Genomic DNA, 20,040 nt, shown 5'->3' with positions numbered 1-20,040 from the left:
GAATACACAGTAAAGGGTACATGCAAGGTGCTAACTCCATGTCTAAGTCTTCACACACCTCTGCTCAATACCACACTGATCCTAGATCGGGATCACATGCCTTCTTACATCACTTGTATACAAAGATCTGCAGGTCGAGAATCAGCCTGGTCAGTCACATGAAAAACCCATGGCAGAAACACACAATCAAGAGTAGATGTCATCCTCAAATCGAGGGACAGCTGACAAGAACTGCAGTAAAACAAAACAACGGAGCTTATACATAGACACCACCTAAACCCTGGGTCCAGATTTTCATGCTCACAGCAAGAACATAAAACCACTCACTGGCATAATCTACATTTACAGGGCTGCGGGCTCAATAAACATATAGCAAAGATGGGACAGAGAAGATAGGATCAGAGCATACTATGAACGGAAACTTCTAGAAACGTTAATAGGCCTGACAGCAACTGTAGCAAAAGGGTTTGGTTAACATTCCAGATCTATGACCTTTGCCAGAATCAGAAGCTTCTACGGAAGAACAGCGCAAAGAAAGGAAAGGGAGCAAGAAATATAAATGAGTACATGCATATGAATGCAAGCTATGAAGAGGACACAGAAGGCTGCAAGGAGATAGAGACAGGTTAAGTGAGTGGGCAACAAGATGGCAGATGGAGGGAGCATCATGTGGGAAAGTGTGAAGTTACTCACTTTGGTCATAAAATGAGAAAAGCAGAATATTTTATAAAAAGCGTGAAAGTTGTAAATGCTAATGTTCAGAGGGATTTGGGTGTACTTGTACAAGGAGCACAAAGTTAGAATGTAAGTACAGCACGCAGTGAAGAAAGCAAATGGCATGTTGGCCTTTGGAGGCAGTACAGTCTCAAGATTCACTAGATTGGCCCCTGCGATGAGAGGGTTTAGAACTCAGAACATAGAAAATACAGCACAGAACAGGCCCTGCGGCCCACGATGTTGTGCCGAACTTTTGTCCTAAATTAAGAACAAATTAATCTCCACCCCATTATTCTACCGTAATCCATGTACCTATCCAATAGCCACTTGAAGGTCCCTAATGTTTCCGACTCAACTACTTCCACAGGCAGTGCATTCCATGCCCCCACTACTCTCTGGGTAAAGAACCTACCTCTGATATCCCTCCTATATCTTCCACCTTTCACCTTAAATTTATGTCCCCTTGTAATGGGTTGTTCTATCCGGGGAAAAAGTCTCTGACTGTCTACTCTATCTATTCCCCTGATCATCTTATAAACCTCTATCAAGTCGCCCCTCATCCTTCTCCGTTCTAATGAGAAAAGGCCTAGCACCCTCAACCTTTCCTCGTAAGACCTACTCTCCATTCCAGGTAACATCCTGGTAAATCTCCTTTGCACCTTTTCCAAAGCTTCCACATCCTTTCTAAAAGGAGGCGACCAGAACTGCAGCCGGTACTCCAAGCATGGCCTTACCAAGGTTTTGTACAGCTGCATCATTACCTCACGGCTCTTAAATTCAATCCCTCTGCTAATGAACGCTAGCACACCAAAGGCCTCCTTCACAGCTCTATCCACTTGAGTGGCAACTTTCAAAGATCTATGAACATAGACCACAAGATCTCTCTGCTCCTCCACATTGCCAAGGACCCTACCGTTAACCCTGTATTCTGCATTCATATTTGTCCTTCCAAAATGGACAACCTCACACTTTTCAGGGTTAAACTCCATCTGCCACTTCTCAGCCCAGCTCTGCATCCTATCTATGTCTCTTTGCAGCCGCCAAAATCCCTCCTCACTACCCACAACTCCACCAATCTTCGTATCGTCTTCAAATTTACTGACCCACCCTTCAACTCTCTCATCTAAGTCATTAATGAAAATCACAAACAGCAGAGGGCCCTGAACTGATCCTGCGGTACGCCACTGGTAACTGGGCTCCAGGCTGAATATTTGCCATCCACCACCACTCTCTGACTTCTATCGGTTAGCCAGTTCGTTATCCAACTGGCCAAATTTCCCACTATCCCATGCCTCCTTACTTTCTGCATAAGCCTACCATGGGGAACCTTATCAAATGCGTTACTGTACACTACATCCACTGCTTTACCTTCATCCACGTGCTTGGTCCCCTCCTCAAAGAATTCAATAAGACTTGTAAGGCAAGACCTACCCCTCACAAATCCGTGCTAACTATCCCTAATCAAGCAGTGTCTTTCAGATGCTCAAAAATCCTATCCCTCAGTACCCTTTCCATTACTTTGCCTACCACCGAAGTAAGACTATCTGGTCTGTAATTCCCAGGGTTATCCCTGTTCCCTTTGTTGAACAGGGACACGACATTCGCCACTCGCCATCCCCTGGTACCACCCCTGTTGACAGTGAGGATGAAAAGATCATTGCCAACGCTCTGCAATTTCATCTCTTGCTTCCCATAGAATCCTTGGATATATCCCGTCAGGCCTGGGGGACTTGTCTATCCTCAAGTTTTTCAAAATGTCCAACACATCTTCCTTCCTAACAAATTGTCCTATGATGAGGTGGAGTAAACTGGGCCTATATTCTCTGGAATTTAGAAGAATGAGAGGTGATTTCATTGATGCATTCAAGGTTAAGGGGGATTGACAGGGCAGGTACTGAGGTTAAAAAGAATGAACTCAAGAAGTCAGGGCTGAAGTTGGCCATTTGGCCCTTGAGCCTTCTCTCCTATTCATCTAATCATGGCTGTTAATGACTTGTGAAGTAATTAGGTGGAGAAGACTAAATGAGAAAACAAAGCACAATGAAGCAAACAGTTTCTGACGTCACAGCATGTGGAACAAGGGGCCACAGATACAAGATTCAATATAATAGATTTAGGATAGATGACAGGAGAATCTTCCTCAGCGAGTAAGGAGGCTTTGGGACTCATTTCAAGGATTCTTAAGGCGGAAAATCAAGTCAACATTCAGGATGAGATTGGATGAAGGGTTGGCTGAATGTAAAGGGGCTGAGGGACTTCCGGGTGCGGCGATGACCAGCTGAGTCGCACGTTTCGGCAGCTCCCTGTGAAACGGACTTTTGGGCTCTTGATAGGAGCCCCAACGGCAATTTTAACGGCTGAAAACACCGTGCGGTAAACCAGGAGGGTGTTCCCCCTGGACACGGATGGAAAAAGGAGAGGAAAGTGGCCGGATTGCAGCGGATCCTTTGGAACAACGGCAAGGAAGGCAAGCAGAAACCAAGATGGCGTCGGAAGGTGGCAGTTTCATATGGGGCCCTGAACAACAAGAGTTTTTGAAACGCTGCGTGGAGGAGATAAAAAAGGAAATGAAGAAAGAGTTGTTGGCCCCGATATTACAGGCGATTGAAGGGCTGAAAGAGGAACAAAAGACCCAGGAGCAGGAGCTTCGGGTCGTGAAGGCGAAAGCAGCAGAGAATGAAAACGACATACAGGGCCTGGTGGTGAAGTCGGAGATACAGGAGGCACACCAGAAACGATCTGTGGAGAGGTTGGAGGCACTGGAAAATAACGCAAGGAGGAACAACTTGAGGATTCTTGGCCTTCCTGAAGGTGTGGAGGGGGCGGACGTCGGGGCATATGTGAGCACGATGCTGCACTCGTTAATGGGAGTGGAGGCCCCGACGGGTCCGTTGGAGGAGGGAGCATACCGAGTTATGGTGCGAGGATCGAGAGCAGGAGAAGCTCCCAGAGCCATAGTGGTGAGATTTCTCCGTTTTAAGGATAGAGAAATGGTCCTTAGATGGGCGAAGAAAACTCGGTGTAGTAAATGGGAGAACGCGGTGATCCGCGTCTATCAAGATTGGAGTGCGGAGGTGGCGAGAAGGAGGGCGAGCTTTAATCGGGCCAAGGCGGTACTTCACAAAAGGAAGATAAAATTTGGAATGCTGCAACCGGCAAGACTGTGGGTCACATATCAAGGGAGGCACCACTACTTTGAGACGGCGGATGAAGCGTGGACTTTTATTGTAGAAGAAAAATTGGAATGATTGGACTACGAAAATGAACGTTTGGACAAAGTGGTGGGACGAGTGGGGGGGGGGCGAAGAGGGATTGTATGATTAATCCTGCGGTATGGTAACTTTTCTTTCTCCCACAGGTGGTGATGGGGGGAGGTGGGGAGGGAGAGGAGATGGGGCGTTGGCCATGGGAGGCGGGGCCGAGGGAGAGGCGCGGGCTTGGTTCCCGCGCTATGATAATTATGGCGGGAATAGAGAAGCAGGAAGGAGGGGGCGCCGCACGGGGCGAGCCGTGATCACGGGGGGAAGCCGAGGTCAGCCAGAGTTTGCTGACTTCTGGGAGCAACATGGGGGGAGTAATTACGCTAGCGGGGGGTCTAGCGGGGGGGGGGGGGATTACTGGGTTGCTGCTGCTGGGGAAAGGGGGGAGTGGGTACGGGAAAGGATGGGCGGGGGGGCACCGTCTGGGAGAAATACAGCCGCGTGGGAACTGGGCGAGAAGCTGGAAAAAGATGATGGCTAACCGGCAAGGGGGGGGGGTGGGAAGCCCCCCAACTCGGCTGATCACGTGGAACGTGAGGGGGCTTAACGGGCCGATAAAGAGGGCACGAGTACTCGCACACCTTAAGAAACTTAAAGCAGATGTGGTCATGTTACAGGAAACGCACCTGAAACTGATAGATCAGGTTAGGTTGCGCAAAGGATGGGTAGGGCAGGTGTTCCATTCGGGGCTGGATGCGAAAAACAGGGGGGTGGCTATATTAGTGGGGAAGCGGGTAATGTTCGAGGCAAAGACTATAGTGGCGGATAACGGGGGCAGATACGTGATGGTGAGTGGCAAATTACAGGGAGAGATGGTGGTGTTGGTAAACGTGTATGCCCCGAATTGGGACGATGCCAATTTTATGAGGCGAATGCTAGGACGCATCCCAGACCTAGAGACCGGAAAGTTGATAATGGGGGGAGACTTTAACACGGTGTTGGAACCAAGGCTGGATAGGTCGAAGTCCAGGACTGGTAGGAGGCCGGCAGCAGCCAAGGTGCTTAAGGATTTTATGGAGCAGATGGGAGGGGTGGACCCGTGGAGATTCAGTAGACCTAGGAGTAAGGAGTTCTCGTTTTTCTCCTATGTCCATAAAGTCTATTCACGCATAGACTTTTTTGTGTTGGGTAGGGCATTGATCCCGAGGGTGAGGGGAACGGAATATACGGCTATAGCCATTTCGGATCATGCCCCACACTGGGTAGACTTGGAGATAGGGGAGGAAACAAGAGGGCGTCCACCCTGGAGAATGGACATGGGACTAATGGCGGATGAGGGGGTGTGCTTAAGGGTGAGGGGATGCATTGAAAAGTACTTGGAACTCAATGACAATGGGGAGGTTCATGTGGGAGTGGTCTGGGAGGCGTTGAAGGCGGTGGTTAGGGGGGAGCTGATATCAATAAGGACACATAAAGGGAAGCAGGAGAGTAAGGAACGGGAGCGGTTGTTGCAAGAACTTCTGAGGGTGGACAGACAGTATGCGGAAGCACCGGAGGAGGGACTGTATAGGGAAAGGCAAAGGCTGCATGTGGAATTTGACTTGCTGACCACAGGCACTGCAGAGGCACAATGGAGGAAGGCGCAGGGTGTACAGTATGAATATGGAGAGAAGGCGAGCAGATTGCTGGCACACCAATTGAGGAAAAGGGGAGCAGCGAGGGAAATAGGGGGGGTGAGAGACGAAGATGGAGAGACGGAGCGGGGAGCGGAGAGAGTGAATGAAGTGTTTAAGACATTTTATAAAAAATTGTATGAAGCTCAACCCCCGGATGGGAGGGAGAGAATGATGGAGTTTTTGGATCGGCTGGAAATTCCCAAGGTGGAAGAGCAGGAAAGGATGGGATTGGGAGCACAGATCACGGTAGAAGAAGTGGTGAAAGGAATTAGGAACATGCAGACGGGAAAGGCCCCGGGACCGGACGGATTCCCAGTTGAATTTTACAGAAAATATTTGGACTTGCTCGCACCGCTACTGACGAGGACCTTCAACGAGGCAAAGGAAAGGGGACAACTGCCCCCGACTATGTCAGAAGCAACGATATCGCTTCTTTTAAAGAAGGAAAAGGATCCGCTACAATGCGGGTCCTACAGACCAATCTCCCTCCTCAATGTAGATGCCAAGGTCTTGGCCAAGGTAATGGCAATGAGAATAGAGGAATGTGTCCCGGGGGTGGTTCATGAGGACCAAACTGGGTTTGTGAAGGGGAGACAGCTGAACGCGAACATACGGAGGTTGTTAGGGGTAATGATGATGGCCCCACCAGAGGGTGAAACGGAGATAGTAGTGGCGATGGATGCCGAGAAAGCATTTGATAGAGTGGAGTGGGATTATCTGTGGGAGGTGTTGAGGAGATTTGGGTTCGGAGAGGGGTATGTTAGATGGGTGCAGCTGTTGTATAGGGCCCCAGTGGCGAGTGTGGTCACGAATGGACGGGGATCGGCATATTTTCGGCTCCATAGAGGGACAAGGCAGGGATGTCCTCTGTCCCCATTACTGTTTGCACTGGCGATTGAGCCCCTGGCGATAGCGCTGAGAGGTTCCAAGGGATGGAGGGGAATACTTAGGGGAGGAGAAGAACACCGGGTATCTTTATATGCGGATGATCTGCTACTATATGTGGCGGATCCAGCGGAGGGGATGCCAGAAATAATGCGGATACTTGGGGAGTTTGGGGATTTTTCAGGGTATAAATTGAACATGGGGAAGAGTGAGCTGTTTGTGGTGCATCCAGGGGAGCAGAGTAGAGAAATAGAAGACCTACCGTTGAGGAAGGTAACAAGAGACTTTCGTTACCTGGGGATCCAGATAGCTAAGAATTGGGGCACATTGCACAGGCTAAATTTGACGCGGTTGGTGGAACAGATGGAGGAAGATTTCAAGAGATGGGATATGGTAGCATTGTCAATGGCAGGGAGGGTGCAGGCGGTTAAGATGGTGGTCCTCCCGAGATTCCTCTTTGTGTTTCAGTGTCTCCCGGTGGTGATCACGAAGGCTTTTTTCAAAAGGATAGAAAAGAGTATCATGGGTTTTGTTTGGGCCGGGAAGACTCCGAGAGTGAGGAAGGGATTCTTACAGCGTAGTAGGGATAGGGGGGGGCTGGCACTACCGAGCCTAAGTGAGTATTATTGGGCCGCTAATATTTCAATGGTGAGTAAGTGGATGGGAGAGGAGGAAGGAGCGGCGTGGAAGAGATTAGAGAGGGCGTCCTGTAGGGGGACCAGCCTGCAGGCTATGGTGACAGCCCCATTGCCGTTCTCACCAAGGAACTATACCACGAGTCCGGTGGTGGTAGCTACACTGAAGATTTGGGGACAGTGGAGACGACATAGGGGAAAGACCGGAGCACTGGGGGGGTCCCCGATAAGAAACAACCATAGGTTTGCCCCGGGGGGAATGGATGGGGGATATGGAATGTGGCAAAGAGCAGGTATAACGCAATTGAAAGATCTATTTGTGGATGGGAAGTTTGCGAGTCTGGGAGCGCTGACCGAGAAATATGGGTTGCCCCAAGGGAATGCATTCAGGTACATGCAATTGAGGGCTTTTGCGAGGCAACAGGTGAGGGAATTCCCGCAGCTCCCGACACAAGAGGTGCAGGACAGAGTCATCTCAAAGAAATGGGTGGGGGACGGTAAGGTGTCGGATATATATAGGGAAATGAGAGACGAAGGGGAGACTATGATGGACGAACTAAAAGGGAAATGGGAAGAAGAGCTAGGGGAGGAGATTGAGGAGGGGATGTGGGCAGATGCCCTAAACAGGGTAAACTCGTCGTCCTCGTGCGCCAGGCTAAGCCTGATTCAGTTTAAGGTATTACACAGGGCACATATGACTGGAACACGGCTCAGTAAATTTTTTGGGGTGGAGGATAGGTGTGCGAGGTGCTCGAGAAGCCCAGCGAATCATACCCATATGTTTTGGTCATGCCCGGCACTACAGGGGTTTTGGATGGGGGTGACAAAGGTGCTTTCGAAAGTAGTAGGAGTCCGGGTCGAACCAAGCTGGGGGTTGGCTATATTTGGGGTTGCACAAGAGCCGGGAGTGCAGGAGGCGAAAGAGGCCGATGTTTTGGCCTTTGCGTCCCTAGTAGCCCGGCGCAGAATATTGCTAATGTGGAAAGAAGCCAAGCCCCCGGGGGTGGAGACCTGGATAAATGATATGGCGGGGTTCATAAAGTTAGAGCGGATTAAGTTCGTCCTAAGGGGGTCGGCTCAAGGGTTTACTAGGCGGTGGCAACCGTTCGTCGAATATCTTGCGGAAAGATAGATAGGGGAGAACAAAGAAGGCAGCAGCAGCGGCCCAGGACTTGGGGGGGGGGGGGGGGGGGGGTGGCCTCAGACAAGGCAGTTGCCAATTAGGGCTAGTTTTTATTTTATTTTTTTGTTATTTAATATTTATTTATTTGTTGTTGTTTTTGTTTAAATTTAAAAAGGTCATTATTATCTGTATTGTTACAATGTTGTGTAAAGGATGCACAATGTACTGTGTTGGTTGACCAAAAATTTTCAATAAAATATTATTTTAAAAAAAAGTAAAGGGGATGAGAGCATATGGAAATAGGATGGCTAAATATGATTCAAAGTATTTGCTCAATAAGACGGTAATCACTGACATGGACTGGCTGGGCTGAATGGTCTATTTCCGTCTTGCAATTTCCATGTATTTCTACATGATCACACTGCATCTTTTTATAAATCATTTTGTGGGACGTGGGCGTCGCTGGTTCGGCCAGCATTTATTGTCCACCCCTGGTTGCCCATCTGAAGATGGTGGTGAGCTGCCTTCTTGAACCGCTGTAGTCCCTAAGGTGGAGGCGCACCCACAGTGCTGCTTGGGAGGGAATTCCAGAATTTTGACCCAGCAACAGTGAAGAAACGGCGATATATTTCCAAGTCAGGATGGTGAGTGACTTGGAGGGGAACCCCCAGGTGGTGGGGTTCCCAGGTATCTGCTGCTCTTGTCCTTCTCGATGATCGTGGTCATAGGTTTGGTAGGTGCTGCCTAAGGAAACTTGATGAGTTCCTGCAGTGCATCTTGTAGATGGTACATAATAGCTGCCACTGTACATTGGTGGAGGAGGTGTTGAATGTTGTCCTGGATGGTGTTGAGCTTCTCGAGTGTTGTTGGGGCTTCCTTCATCCAGCGAAGTGGAGAATATTCCATTACACTCCTGACTTGTGCATTGTAGGTGGTGGACAGGCTTTGGGGGAGGGGTGGTTAGATACGCTCTTGTTGGGAGATGGTCATTGCCTGGCACTTAGGTGGCAAGTAATATTCATGCCACACATCAGCCCAAGCCTGGACATTGTCTCGGTCTTGCTACATTTGGACATGAAGTGCTTCAGTCTCTGGAGTATATTCCAATTCAGGGGTAATCGGCCATGAAAGAAGATCCTGAAATACATCTGCCAGCAATATGAGATGTGGGTCACAATTGGAGTCCCCAGACCACAGGTGAACTGCTAATCTTAAACCAAATGCCATCTCAAAAGACCTACGCTTGTGGTGGAGCCTGATGTGATGAATCGATGCCAGATTATAACTATTCCGCCACAGGTAGCCGAGCGGTCAACTGCCTGGATATTTTTTTTATTCGTTCATGGGATGTGAACCAACATTTTTTGCCCATCCCTGAAAGCATTTAAAAGTCAACCACATCGCTGTGGGTCTGGAGTCACATGTAGGCCAGACCGGGTAAGGACGACAGATTTCCTTCCCTAAAGGGCATTACTGAACCAGGTGGTTTTTGTATGACAATCCACAATGGTTTCATGGACTTTTAATTCCAGATTTTTATTGAATTCAAATTCCACCATCTGCCCTGATGGGATTCAAACCCACGTCCCCAAGATTACTAGTCCAGTGACAATATCACTATGCTACCGCCTCCCTGCCAAACTCAAATCCCTTTCTGAAAAATCTCCAATCCTCTCTCCTCCAAGATGTCTAGACAAAATGTTATCACCTGTCCTAATATCTCATGTGGTTCAGTCTCAAATTTTGTTCGATAATATTGCAGTTGGGCACCTTGGGACATTTTACTACATTAAAGATGCTATATAAATGCAAGTTGTTGTTGATATATTCAGAATCCTGATGGTATTATTTTACTAAACGGTCACATATACTGCATCTACCACTCCCTGCAAAAGATAGGAAGAGATTGGTAACAGGTGTTTACAGGAGCCAAATATAATTCTCAGCTCAACTTATACCTGGGGCTGGATTCTCTGCACACCAACAGCAAAATCGTGGCCGGTGCCGGGGCAGAGAATCCATTTCCCCGCATGGAATCGGGACTGGCGCCAGTTCCCCGATTCTCTGGGCCTTGGAAATCGGCATACGCGGAGAGTACACCCCATCGCATATCACCTACCTGCAGCCATTGCTGGAGGCCCGCCCTGCCATTCTCTGCCCCTGACCAGCCAAAGTCCCGACAATGTGGATCTAACATGGTCCTGCCGGTCGGGATATTCGCGCGGAGTCTGCTGACGCCCTGGTCAGGGATGGGCCGATTGGAGGGCAGGGGGTCCGTATATGGGACCGGGCAATTTTTGAGCAGGCAGTCCGGGTCAGGCACGTGGCCTATCGGGGGGGTAAATAGTTCAGCTCCGGGGTCTGAGCCTGCCATGGAGAACAGCACGGCTGCTGGAGGCTGCCGCCATGTGCATGCACGGCCTCTGTCCCGGAAGTGCAGGGTCACGTATCTGCAGCAAAAGCTGCTAATTTTACTGCTAGCCCCCTGCAGGGCTATGAATATGTGGCCATTTGTGTGAAAGTCCACAGTTTTTACGACGGCGTGGGAACATAGTTCCAAAAACAGAGAATCCAGCCCTAATGTCACACTGCCAGTTACGGGTTATTTACAGAATAATCCAAAACCAACAAATGTTCAGAAAACTAATCCCCAAAACACCAGTCAAAAGAATACACAGGGCGGGATTCTCAGTCGGCAGTGTCCTCCGCTTCATCAGCAGCGCACGCAATGGGAATCCCGATTTGCCGGCTGCCGGGATGGAAAATCCCACTGCCGGTGGGGAAAACGAGTGCTGCGGGACGGAGAATCCTGCCCACAATGTTCCATTCAGTTGGCAAATTCAGTGCCCACCATGGAACAGACTAATCCACGTCAGAAATGACCTTCAGCCAGTTCGTGGTCTGGTCACATAGACAAGTTCCAATTGGAAAAATCAATCTGGTCTTTATTCCAAGGTCATGCGAAAATAAACTTATATTCATATAGTACCTTGAGTTTACGGAAACCTCACAAGGTTTCACAGAGGTTATGAAAGAAAATTTGGTATTGAGCCAAAGAAGGAGATATTACCCTAACCCTAAAGAGCTTCTCAGAAGAGGAACAAGAGGTAGAGAGATGGAAAGATTTGGGGATGGAATTTGAAAGCTCAGAGCCAAAATCACCAACGGCATAGTTGCAAATGGTGGGTCAAAGGGAATAAGAGAGATTTGTTGGAGAAATGCAAGTGGTCAACAGTTTCACTCCTCTTTTGTTAACAGAGACATTATAATGGGGATTGGGATTGGTTAAGCTCTGCCAGTTACATTCAAACAGCCCGGGCCCATAAACTAGGCACACAATTGAAAGGGAATGTGAGGAAGTTATTAATCCCATAGCAAAGGCTGACACCCTATAGATAAAAATAAAATTTAGGAAAACAAAAGATATGGAAGCTCCAAGGGAGCCATTCCAGCCCTGTATTCCCGTCCAGATTCCAAGCTCGGCACATACAACACAGCTTCATTTCATGGTGAAGCAGACAGGTGGTGGTCAGGGTGCAGTACACTGCCCAAGTGTGTCACTCAGCAGGCAGCTCATCCCCAGCAACATACCATCTACATGTTACTTCCACTCAAGATTCGGGATACTAGACACCTGCACACATATGGCAAAACTGCTGTCAAATTGGAGCAAGTTGCAGAAGGTGAAAAAGGCAGCAAGTCCTCAAAGTAAAAGGCCACAGAGAGTCAATTAAATTCATAGCCACTTGGTCCGGCATGACAGCACAGGACTTACCCAGTGCAGCACTGAAGGAGCATCTCCCTGTCAGAGGGTCAGTACTGAGGGAGTGCTGCACTGTCAGAGGGTCAGTACTGAGGGAGTGAAGCACTGTCAGAGGGTCAGTACTGAGGGAGTGCTGCACTGTCAGAGGGTCAGTACTGAGGGAGCGCTGCACTGTCAGAGGGTCAGTACTGAACGAGTGCTGCACTGTCAGAGGGTCAGTACTGAGGGAGTGCCGCACTGTCAGAGGGTCAGTACTGAGGGAGTGCTGCGCTGTCACACGGTCAGTACTGAGGGAGTGTCGCACTGTCAGAGGGTCAGTACTGAGGGAGTGCTGCACAGTCAGAGGGTCAGTACTGAGGGAGTGCTGCACTGTCAGAGGGTCAGTACTGAGGGAGTGCTGCACTGTCAGAGGGTCAGTACTGAGGGAGTGCCGCACTGTCAGAGGGTCAGTACTGAGGGAGTGCTGCACTGTCAGAGGGTCAGTACTGAGGGAGTGCTGCACTGTCAGAGGGTCAGTACTGAGGGAGTGCTGCACTGTCAGAGGGTCAGTACTGAGGGAGTGCCGCACTGTCAGAGGGTCAGTACTGAGGGAGTGCCGCACTGTCAGAGGGTCAGTACTGAGGGAGTGCCGCACTGTCAGAGGGTCAGTACTGAGGGAGTGCCGCACTGTCAGAGGGTCAGTACTGAGGGAGTGCCGCACTGTCAGAGGGTCAGTACTGAGGGAGTGCCGCACTGTCAGAGGGTCAGTACTGAGGGAGTGCCGCACTGTCAGAGGGTCAGTACTGAGGGAGTGCCGCACTGTCAGAGGGTCAGTACTGAGGGAGTGCCGCACTGTCAGAGGGTCAGTACTGAGGGAGTGCCACACTGTCAGAGGGTCAGTACTGAGGGAGTGCCGCACTGTCAGAGGGTCAGTACTGAGGGAGTGGTGCACTGTCAGAGGGTCAGTACTGAGGGAGTGCTGCACTGTCAGAGGGTCAGTACTGAGGGAGTGGTGCACTGTCAGAGGGTCAGTACTGAGGGAGTGCCGCACTGTCAGAGGGTCAGTACTGAGGGAGTGCTGCAGTGTCAGAGGGTCAGTACTGAGGGAGTGCCGCACTGTCAGAGGGTCATTACTGAGGGAGTGCTGCACTGTCAGAGAGTCAGTACTGAGGGAGTGCCGCACTGTCAGAGGGTCAGTGCTGAGGGAGTGCCACACTGTCAGAGGGTCAGTACTGAGGGAGTGCCACACTGTCAGAGGGTCAGTACTGAGGGAGTGTCGCACTGTCAGAGGGTCAGTACTGAGGGAGTGCCACACTGTCAGAGGGTCAGTACTGAGGGAGTGCCGCACTGTCAGAGGGTCAGTACTGAGGGAGTGCCGCACTGTCAGAGGGTCAGTGCTGAGGGAGTGCTGCTCTGTCAGAGGGTCAGTACTGAGGGAGTGCGGCACTGTCAGAGGGTCAGTACTGAGGGAGTGCCGCACTGTCAGAGGGTCAGTACTGAGGGAGTGCTGCACTGTCAGAGGGTCAGTACTGAGGGAGTGCTGCACTGTCAGAGGGTCAGTACTGAGGGAGTGCCACACTGTGAGAGGGTCAGTGCTGCATTACCTGAGGTTTTGTGGTTCTGAAGAGAAGTTATAAACAGGTGCCCCATCTCCTCTCAGTTTGAAACAAATAACCCCAGTGCGCTATTTCGAAAAAGAGCATGTTAATTGTACCAATTGATGTTAAGTACGTACAGATGGAGGGCACTGATTGTATGTTTACTTGAGCACATACAAACAGACATTGACACGGGCTAGAGTAGAGTCAGGAAAAATACACCTGCAATGTTGCACTCTGTGAATGAATCTATCCCAAGTAAAGGCTGGCTTTGGATTCTTACCTCAATTGGCTATCAGGAGTATAGCTGAGCACAAGAGTTCAACCCAGTGGTCTGGCATTTTCCCCTTCCCCCACATCAAACTGATCTGTTAATTTATCTAATTACTATTTGTGAGAGCTTGCTCTGTGCAAATTAACTGCTGAGTTTCCTACATTACAAGTGTCCGACTCTCAAAATTACTTTACTGTTAATAAAGCTGTTTGGGACATTCTGAAGTGATAAAAGGCACTATTAAACGTAGATCCTGATTTAACCTCCCAAAACGTAATTAAATACACCAGCTTTCTGCCCTTTCCAATAACTTTGATCCTCCTTGGGTCTTCCACCATTCTCTGCACTGTTTGGTAAATCCCATACTCGTGTGTCTTGTCAGCAAACCTTGTGATTGTATTGTTTATACCCAAATCCAAAATTATTGATGCATAAGCCGAGATCAAAAGAAAAGATCCTGGGTGCACCACTCCCAACTCTGCAGTCCGAGCAGCACCCATTCACACTAATCTGTCTTCCCTGTTTTATATTCAACCCATTTCATTTTCTGATACCATTTCCCTGAATCATTCCAGCAAACACTACATTAAATCCCTTCTGAATTTCCATAAATAGCTTCAACATTCATCTAAATCATCAATCGTTAAAAAGAAAAATATTACATTTGACAAACACGACTTTGCATTCACAAACACATGCTAGTTATCCTCGATTAACTCATGCATTTTCACTAACAATTCACTAAATTTCAGTAATAATAAAGATTATTACTTTTCGATTCCAAGAGTTTTCCTAAACCTGACATTAGACAAACTGGTCAGTTGTTAGTTGGTTTACACTTCCCCCACTCCCTTCAGGAACATTATAATAATAATAATCTTTATTATTGTCACAAGTAGGCTTACATTAACACTGCAATGAAGTTACTGTGAAAAGCTCCTAGGCGCCACACTCCGGCGCCTGTGTGGGTACACTGAGGGAGAATTCAGAATGTCCAAATTACCTAACAAGCACATCTTTTGGGACTTGTGAAGGAAACCGGAGCACCTGGAGGAAAACCACGCAGACAAGGGGAGAATGCGCAGACTCCGCACAGACAGACTCCACACAGACAGTGATCCAAGCCGGGAATCAAACCTTTGCCCTGTGAAGCAACAGTGCTAACCACTGTGCTACCGTGCCACCCGTTAGCTATTCTCTTGCCCAAGTACAATCTGCATAGCTGCACTGAAAAAATGCGGCGGCGGCTCCATCTCCTTTCACTTCTTTCAGAAGCTGAGGATGCAGCATTCAGGACTCAGGTGATTTAACCAACCCGAGTCCCACTGATATTTATCTACCTTTTAGAACCAATTCCTTTCTTCACCCTGTGAGATGTCAGAAACACCCCCAAGAGCTGCCGAGCTTTGTCCACCAGATGCAAGAATTACCACACGATAGGTTCCTACTCCTATTACTTTGCTCATGACCGACTCATTGTTTCGAGTGGATATTAAAGATCCCATATTCATATTCAGATAGGTAGTTCTCTGGGCCAACATCATTCCCTCATCCGACATCACCAAAACTTAATTGGTGATTTATCTAATTTATTTGTTTAAAAAAAATATATACATATTTGCACACGAAAATAGCTCACTGCATAAAACAACAATTGAGACATTTGATAAGCCATTATAAAAATGTCTTTCTTATACATAGAATGATACAGCACAGCAGACCCCCATTCAGCCCACCATACTTGCGCTAACCCTTTGAGAGAGCTAGCCTATTCCTGCCTCCCTGCTCCTGCCCCAGAACCCTGCAAATGGGTTTCCTTTTCAAATACTTATGTAATTTCCTTTTGAATATTATTGAATCTGCTTCCACTGCCCTTGCAGCAGTGCATTCCAAATCACAACTTCCTGCAAAAAAAATGTAATCTTCCCTCTGGTCCATTTGCCAGTTACCTTAAACCTGTGCCCTGTGGTTACTGCTCCTCCTGCCGGTGGAAACAATTTCAGCTTATTTCCTCTCATCAAAACCGTCCGTAATTCTGAACATCTCTAGTAAATCTCCCTTTAAGCTTCTCTGTTTTAAGGAGAACAGTTCCAGTTTCTCCAGTCTCTCCATGTAACCGAAGCCTCTCATCCCTGGTCCCTTACTACTGAATCTCCTCTGCACCCTCTCCAAAACCATGGCATTCTGTCTTAAATGTGGTACCCAGAACTGGACACAATACTGCAACTGAGGCCTAAACAATATGTTATAAGGACTCAGCATCACTTCTTTGCTGTTGTACTCTATGCCTCTATTTATAAAGCTAAAAGTATGTTTTCTTAAAAACAAACAGCCTTATCAACTCACCCTGTCAAATTTGACCCAACACTGCCACTGCCCCTTTAGTTATAAAAATATTTATGCATTCTGTGTCTGGCCTATCAGGCAGAGAGCAAAGAAACTTCACATCAGAACCCTGCACAATGCAGCAACACTGCAAATCTCATCATTTCTTCCGTCATCAGAGACCACTGCAAGTCGTTACCATGGGAAACCAAATAAAGTCATGACAACAACTGCAATTAAAAGCACACAGATAATTTTAGAATCATAGGATAATACCCCACATAAGGAGGCCTTTCAGCAAATAGCACTTGCTATTTTGAAAAGCAATCAAGTTAGTCCCACTCCCCCATTTTCTCTCCACATTCTTGAAAATCTTTTCTCCTCGTCTTTATCCAACATCCTTTTGAAGTCTACCAGTGAATTGGTATCCATCATCTCATGCAAAGGTCAAGTAGGTAAATACGTAACAATCATAAAAATCCCAAACTCTACCCCAAATGTGCTGAGTTACATGATCTCAGCCAGTTGGGGTGGGACAACTGGCCTCCCCTGTTCTGCTTTGGAAAGTCAAGGCAAGAAAATAAAAAATAAAAATGAACTTCATCAGCCAGGGGCTGGGCCCAGAATCCAGCTGCCTCTGTCAAAAGTGCTTGCACAGCCGTTAAGTGAAGGACAGGATCAAGCGTGCCTATGACGTATACCACTTCCCTGCAGCCAACTGGCCCACTGACACAACTGCCAAGACACACAAGTGAATAAATCGACACTGGAGAGCAACCAGCATGTAGTAAATGCCACAAGGGAAACTAGGGAGATGAAAAAGTCAGGAAGCAGGGCCATTTCAGCAGAAACACGGTTAATTCCTGACACACAACATGGGTGGCAAATCAGGTTGGTGCACTCACCGGTTTTTCCTTCTTTTGTATTTTCATGATCCAATTTGCATAGCCAGCTTAGTCTCTGCAATGATAGAGTCACACAAATTGTTAGTTAATAGTCATCAGACATATACACATGAAAGAAATATATTATTTGTAAATTTCCCATGCAGTAAGCCATGGCCAGTCGATGAATAGATAAACTAGATTATTTGCTCCACAGATCCACCTAGTGTTGAAGCCAGCAAATATATTGTGACAGCTGAAAGCAAAATTGAATAACTGTTGACATAGCAATGCTAAATGATAACCATCTTAACAACAAGGAGTATGGTTTCTATTCATGAAGTGCTTCCCATACATCCACAGATAAATTGGACATCTAACCAAAATAGTGATTGGCAATTGCAGGTAGGCAAATAAAATGCCAGTTTGTAACAAAGGCCAGAAAGAAATCACGACCTATAGTCAGTGTGACATCGATAGTTGGTACAATATTAGAGGAGATCCTGAAGGAAGTAATAATGAAAAACTGCAGCATGGTAGCACAGTGGGTAGCACTGTTACTTCACAGCTCCAGGGTCCCAGGTTCGATTCCAGGCTTGGGTCACTATCTGTGTGGAGTCTGCATGTTCTCCATGTGTCTGCGTGGGTTTCCTCCGGGTGCTCCGGTTTCCTCCCGAAAGACATGCTGTTGGGTGAATTGGACATTCTGAAATCTCCCTCTGTGTGCCCGAACAGGCGCCGGAATGTGGCGACTCGGGAATTTTCACAGTAACTTCATTGCAGTGTTAATGCAAGCCTACTTGTGACAATAAAGATTATTAAATGTAGAAATAATAAGCGCGGCAAAGGTTTAGGTTAAACATGCTGTTCAGCCCCTGTTTCATCATTCAATTAGATCAGAGATCATCTGTATCTTAATCCCCAAAATCTATCAATCTGAATCTTGAATATACTCACTGACTGTACAGCCACAGCTCGGAGTTTCCCAAGGATGCACAACCCTTGGAGTGAAAAGAAATGTTCCTCATCTCAGTCCTAAATGGTTCAAACACTTATCCTGAGACGATACCCTCCCAGGGGAAACTGCCTCTCAGCATGTACTCTGTCAAGCCTCTAAAAATGTTATACATTTCAATTAGATCACTGCTCATCCTTTTGAACTCTAGAGAATATCGGGCCATTCGACTCAATCTACCCTGATGAGACAACCCTCCCAGTGCTGGGATCAATCTTCACTGCACCCACTCTCGAGCAAGAACATCCTTCCGGAGGCAAGATTAAATCTGTGCACAGCACTCTAGGTATGCTTTTATCACAGCCTTGTATAATTGCAGCAAAACTTCTTCATTCTTACATTCCATCTCCCTTATAATAAAGGCTAACATACCATTTGCCTTCCCGTTTGCTATACTTGCTTGTTAACATTCATCTTAACTCCATTTAGTTGCCTTGGTTACAATCTCTCAATACTTTTGCCCGTGTGTGAAGAGGTGCCTCCTGGAATTAACTCTGAATGCCCTGGCTATAATTTTACGGCTATGTCCCCTTGTTTAGGACTTTCTGCACCAGAGCAAGTAGTTTCTCTCTACCTTTAAGATGATCAAAGAAGTTGATAAACAGCTCAATTAAATAATCTCTTAATCTTCTTTATTTGGGGAAAATTTACGCGGACGCTACCATGAATGCCTCACACAAATACTCCATTCAGTGAAGAGATAGTGATCCCAGTGAATCACAGAAAACTATTCTACACTTGGAATGTAGCACTAAAACAGACAGGAGATTGGGAAAGCACATAAAATGAGTTTCTAGAGTGGAGATAAAGTTGACTTATTAAAGGAAGCAAAACCTAATTGTATGTGGAATTGCAGCGAGATAAAGGACATCAGCAGGACGGGGTAAATAACCAGAAGTCAGAAGTCAAATCCGAGGGATTGGGCGGGCGGAGAGAGGGTAGATGGTGAGCTTGTATAAAACACTGACAACTGAAGTATTGAGTTTAACCTCAAAATGCTCACAAACTTGCCAAATACAATTTCCTTATCATAAATCCGTGTTGGGTCGGCCCGATCCCACAAGTCCGGAAAGACGTGCTGTTAGGTGAATTGGACATTCTGAATTCTCCCTCTGTGTACCCGAACAGGCGCCGGAATGTGGTGACTAGCGGATTTTCACAATAACTTCATTGCAGTGTTAATGTAAGCCTACTTGTGACAATAATAAAAATTATCATTAATATTTCTGCCACTAAGGGCACCACATTTACTTTTGATCATCTCTTCCCTTTTACATACCAATAGAAGCTTTCACAAACTGTCTTCGCACAGGCCCATAACAGCTGATTGCTGTTTTTGTGTGGGGCGCAGTGGCTGCTGGTTAAGTGCATTATTTTTACCTGTATTTAAGTTGGGGAGTTTCTAAACCCTAGACACTACACTTGTAGTGTCCCCCACCCTTCCACCTCCTTTAACCTAAGGGATAGAGTGAATAACAGGTAAGCTCTTTCTTTCTTTTTCTTTTATCTAGAGGGGATGGCAGGGACGGTAGTGCAATATTCCTCCTGCAGAATATTTGAGGTGAGGGACGCTGTCAGTGTCCCTGCTGATTTAATCTGTGGGAAGTGCAGCCATCTCCAGCTCCTCAGAAACCGCGTTAGGGAACTCAAGCTGGAGCTGGATGAACTTCGGATCATTCGGGAGGTAGGGGTGGTTATAGATAGATGCTTCAGGGATGTAGTTACTCCAAAGAATAAAGATAGATGGGTGACGGTGAGAGGGGCTGGGAGGAAGCAGTCAGTACAGGGATCCCCTGTGGTCATTCCCCTTAGCAACAAGTATACCACCTTGGATACTGTTGGGGGGGGGGGGAGGGAGACAACTTACCAGGAGTAAGCCATGGGGTACAGGTCTTTGGCACAGAGTCTGTCCCTGTTGCTCAGAAGGGAAGGGGGGGGGGGGGGGGGAAGGAGTAGAGCATTAGTC

At 47.5% G+C, this 20,040-nt stretch overlaps 1 protein-coding gene across 1 annotated transcript in view; it reads right to left on the bottom strand.

Annotated features, from left to right (window-relative positions):
* Positions 1-20,040, bottom strand: part of chd6 (chromodomain helicase DNA binding protein 6) — a 338,615-nt gene that overhangs the window by 252,594 nt on the left and 65,981 nt on the right. The window contains exon 2 of the mRNA XM_072515378.1: positions 17,081-17,135. Within this exon, the coding sequence (XP_072371479.1) occupies positions 17,081-17,107 (27 nt within the window). The 5' untranslated portion in view covers positions 17,108-17,135. The remainder of the gene's footprint in view (positions 1-17,080; positions 17,136-20,040) is intronic.

Source organism: Scyliorhinus torazame, chromosome 8 (assembly GCF_047496885.1).
Source record: "Scyliorhinus torazame isolate Kashiwa2021f chromosome 8, sScyTor2.1, whole genome shotgun sequence".
In the NCBI taxonomy this organism is placed as follows: Eukaryota; Metazoa; Chordata; class Chondrichthyes; order Carcharhiniformes; family Scyliorhinidae; genus Scyliorhinus; species Scyliorhinus torazame.
The sequence above is the reverse complement of the archived record's forward strand: the minus strand, read 5'-3'. Positions and strand labels throughout refer to the sequence as shown.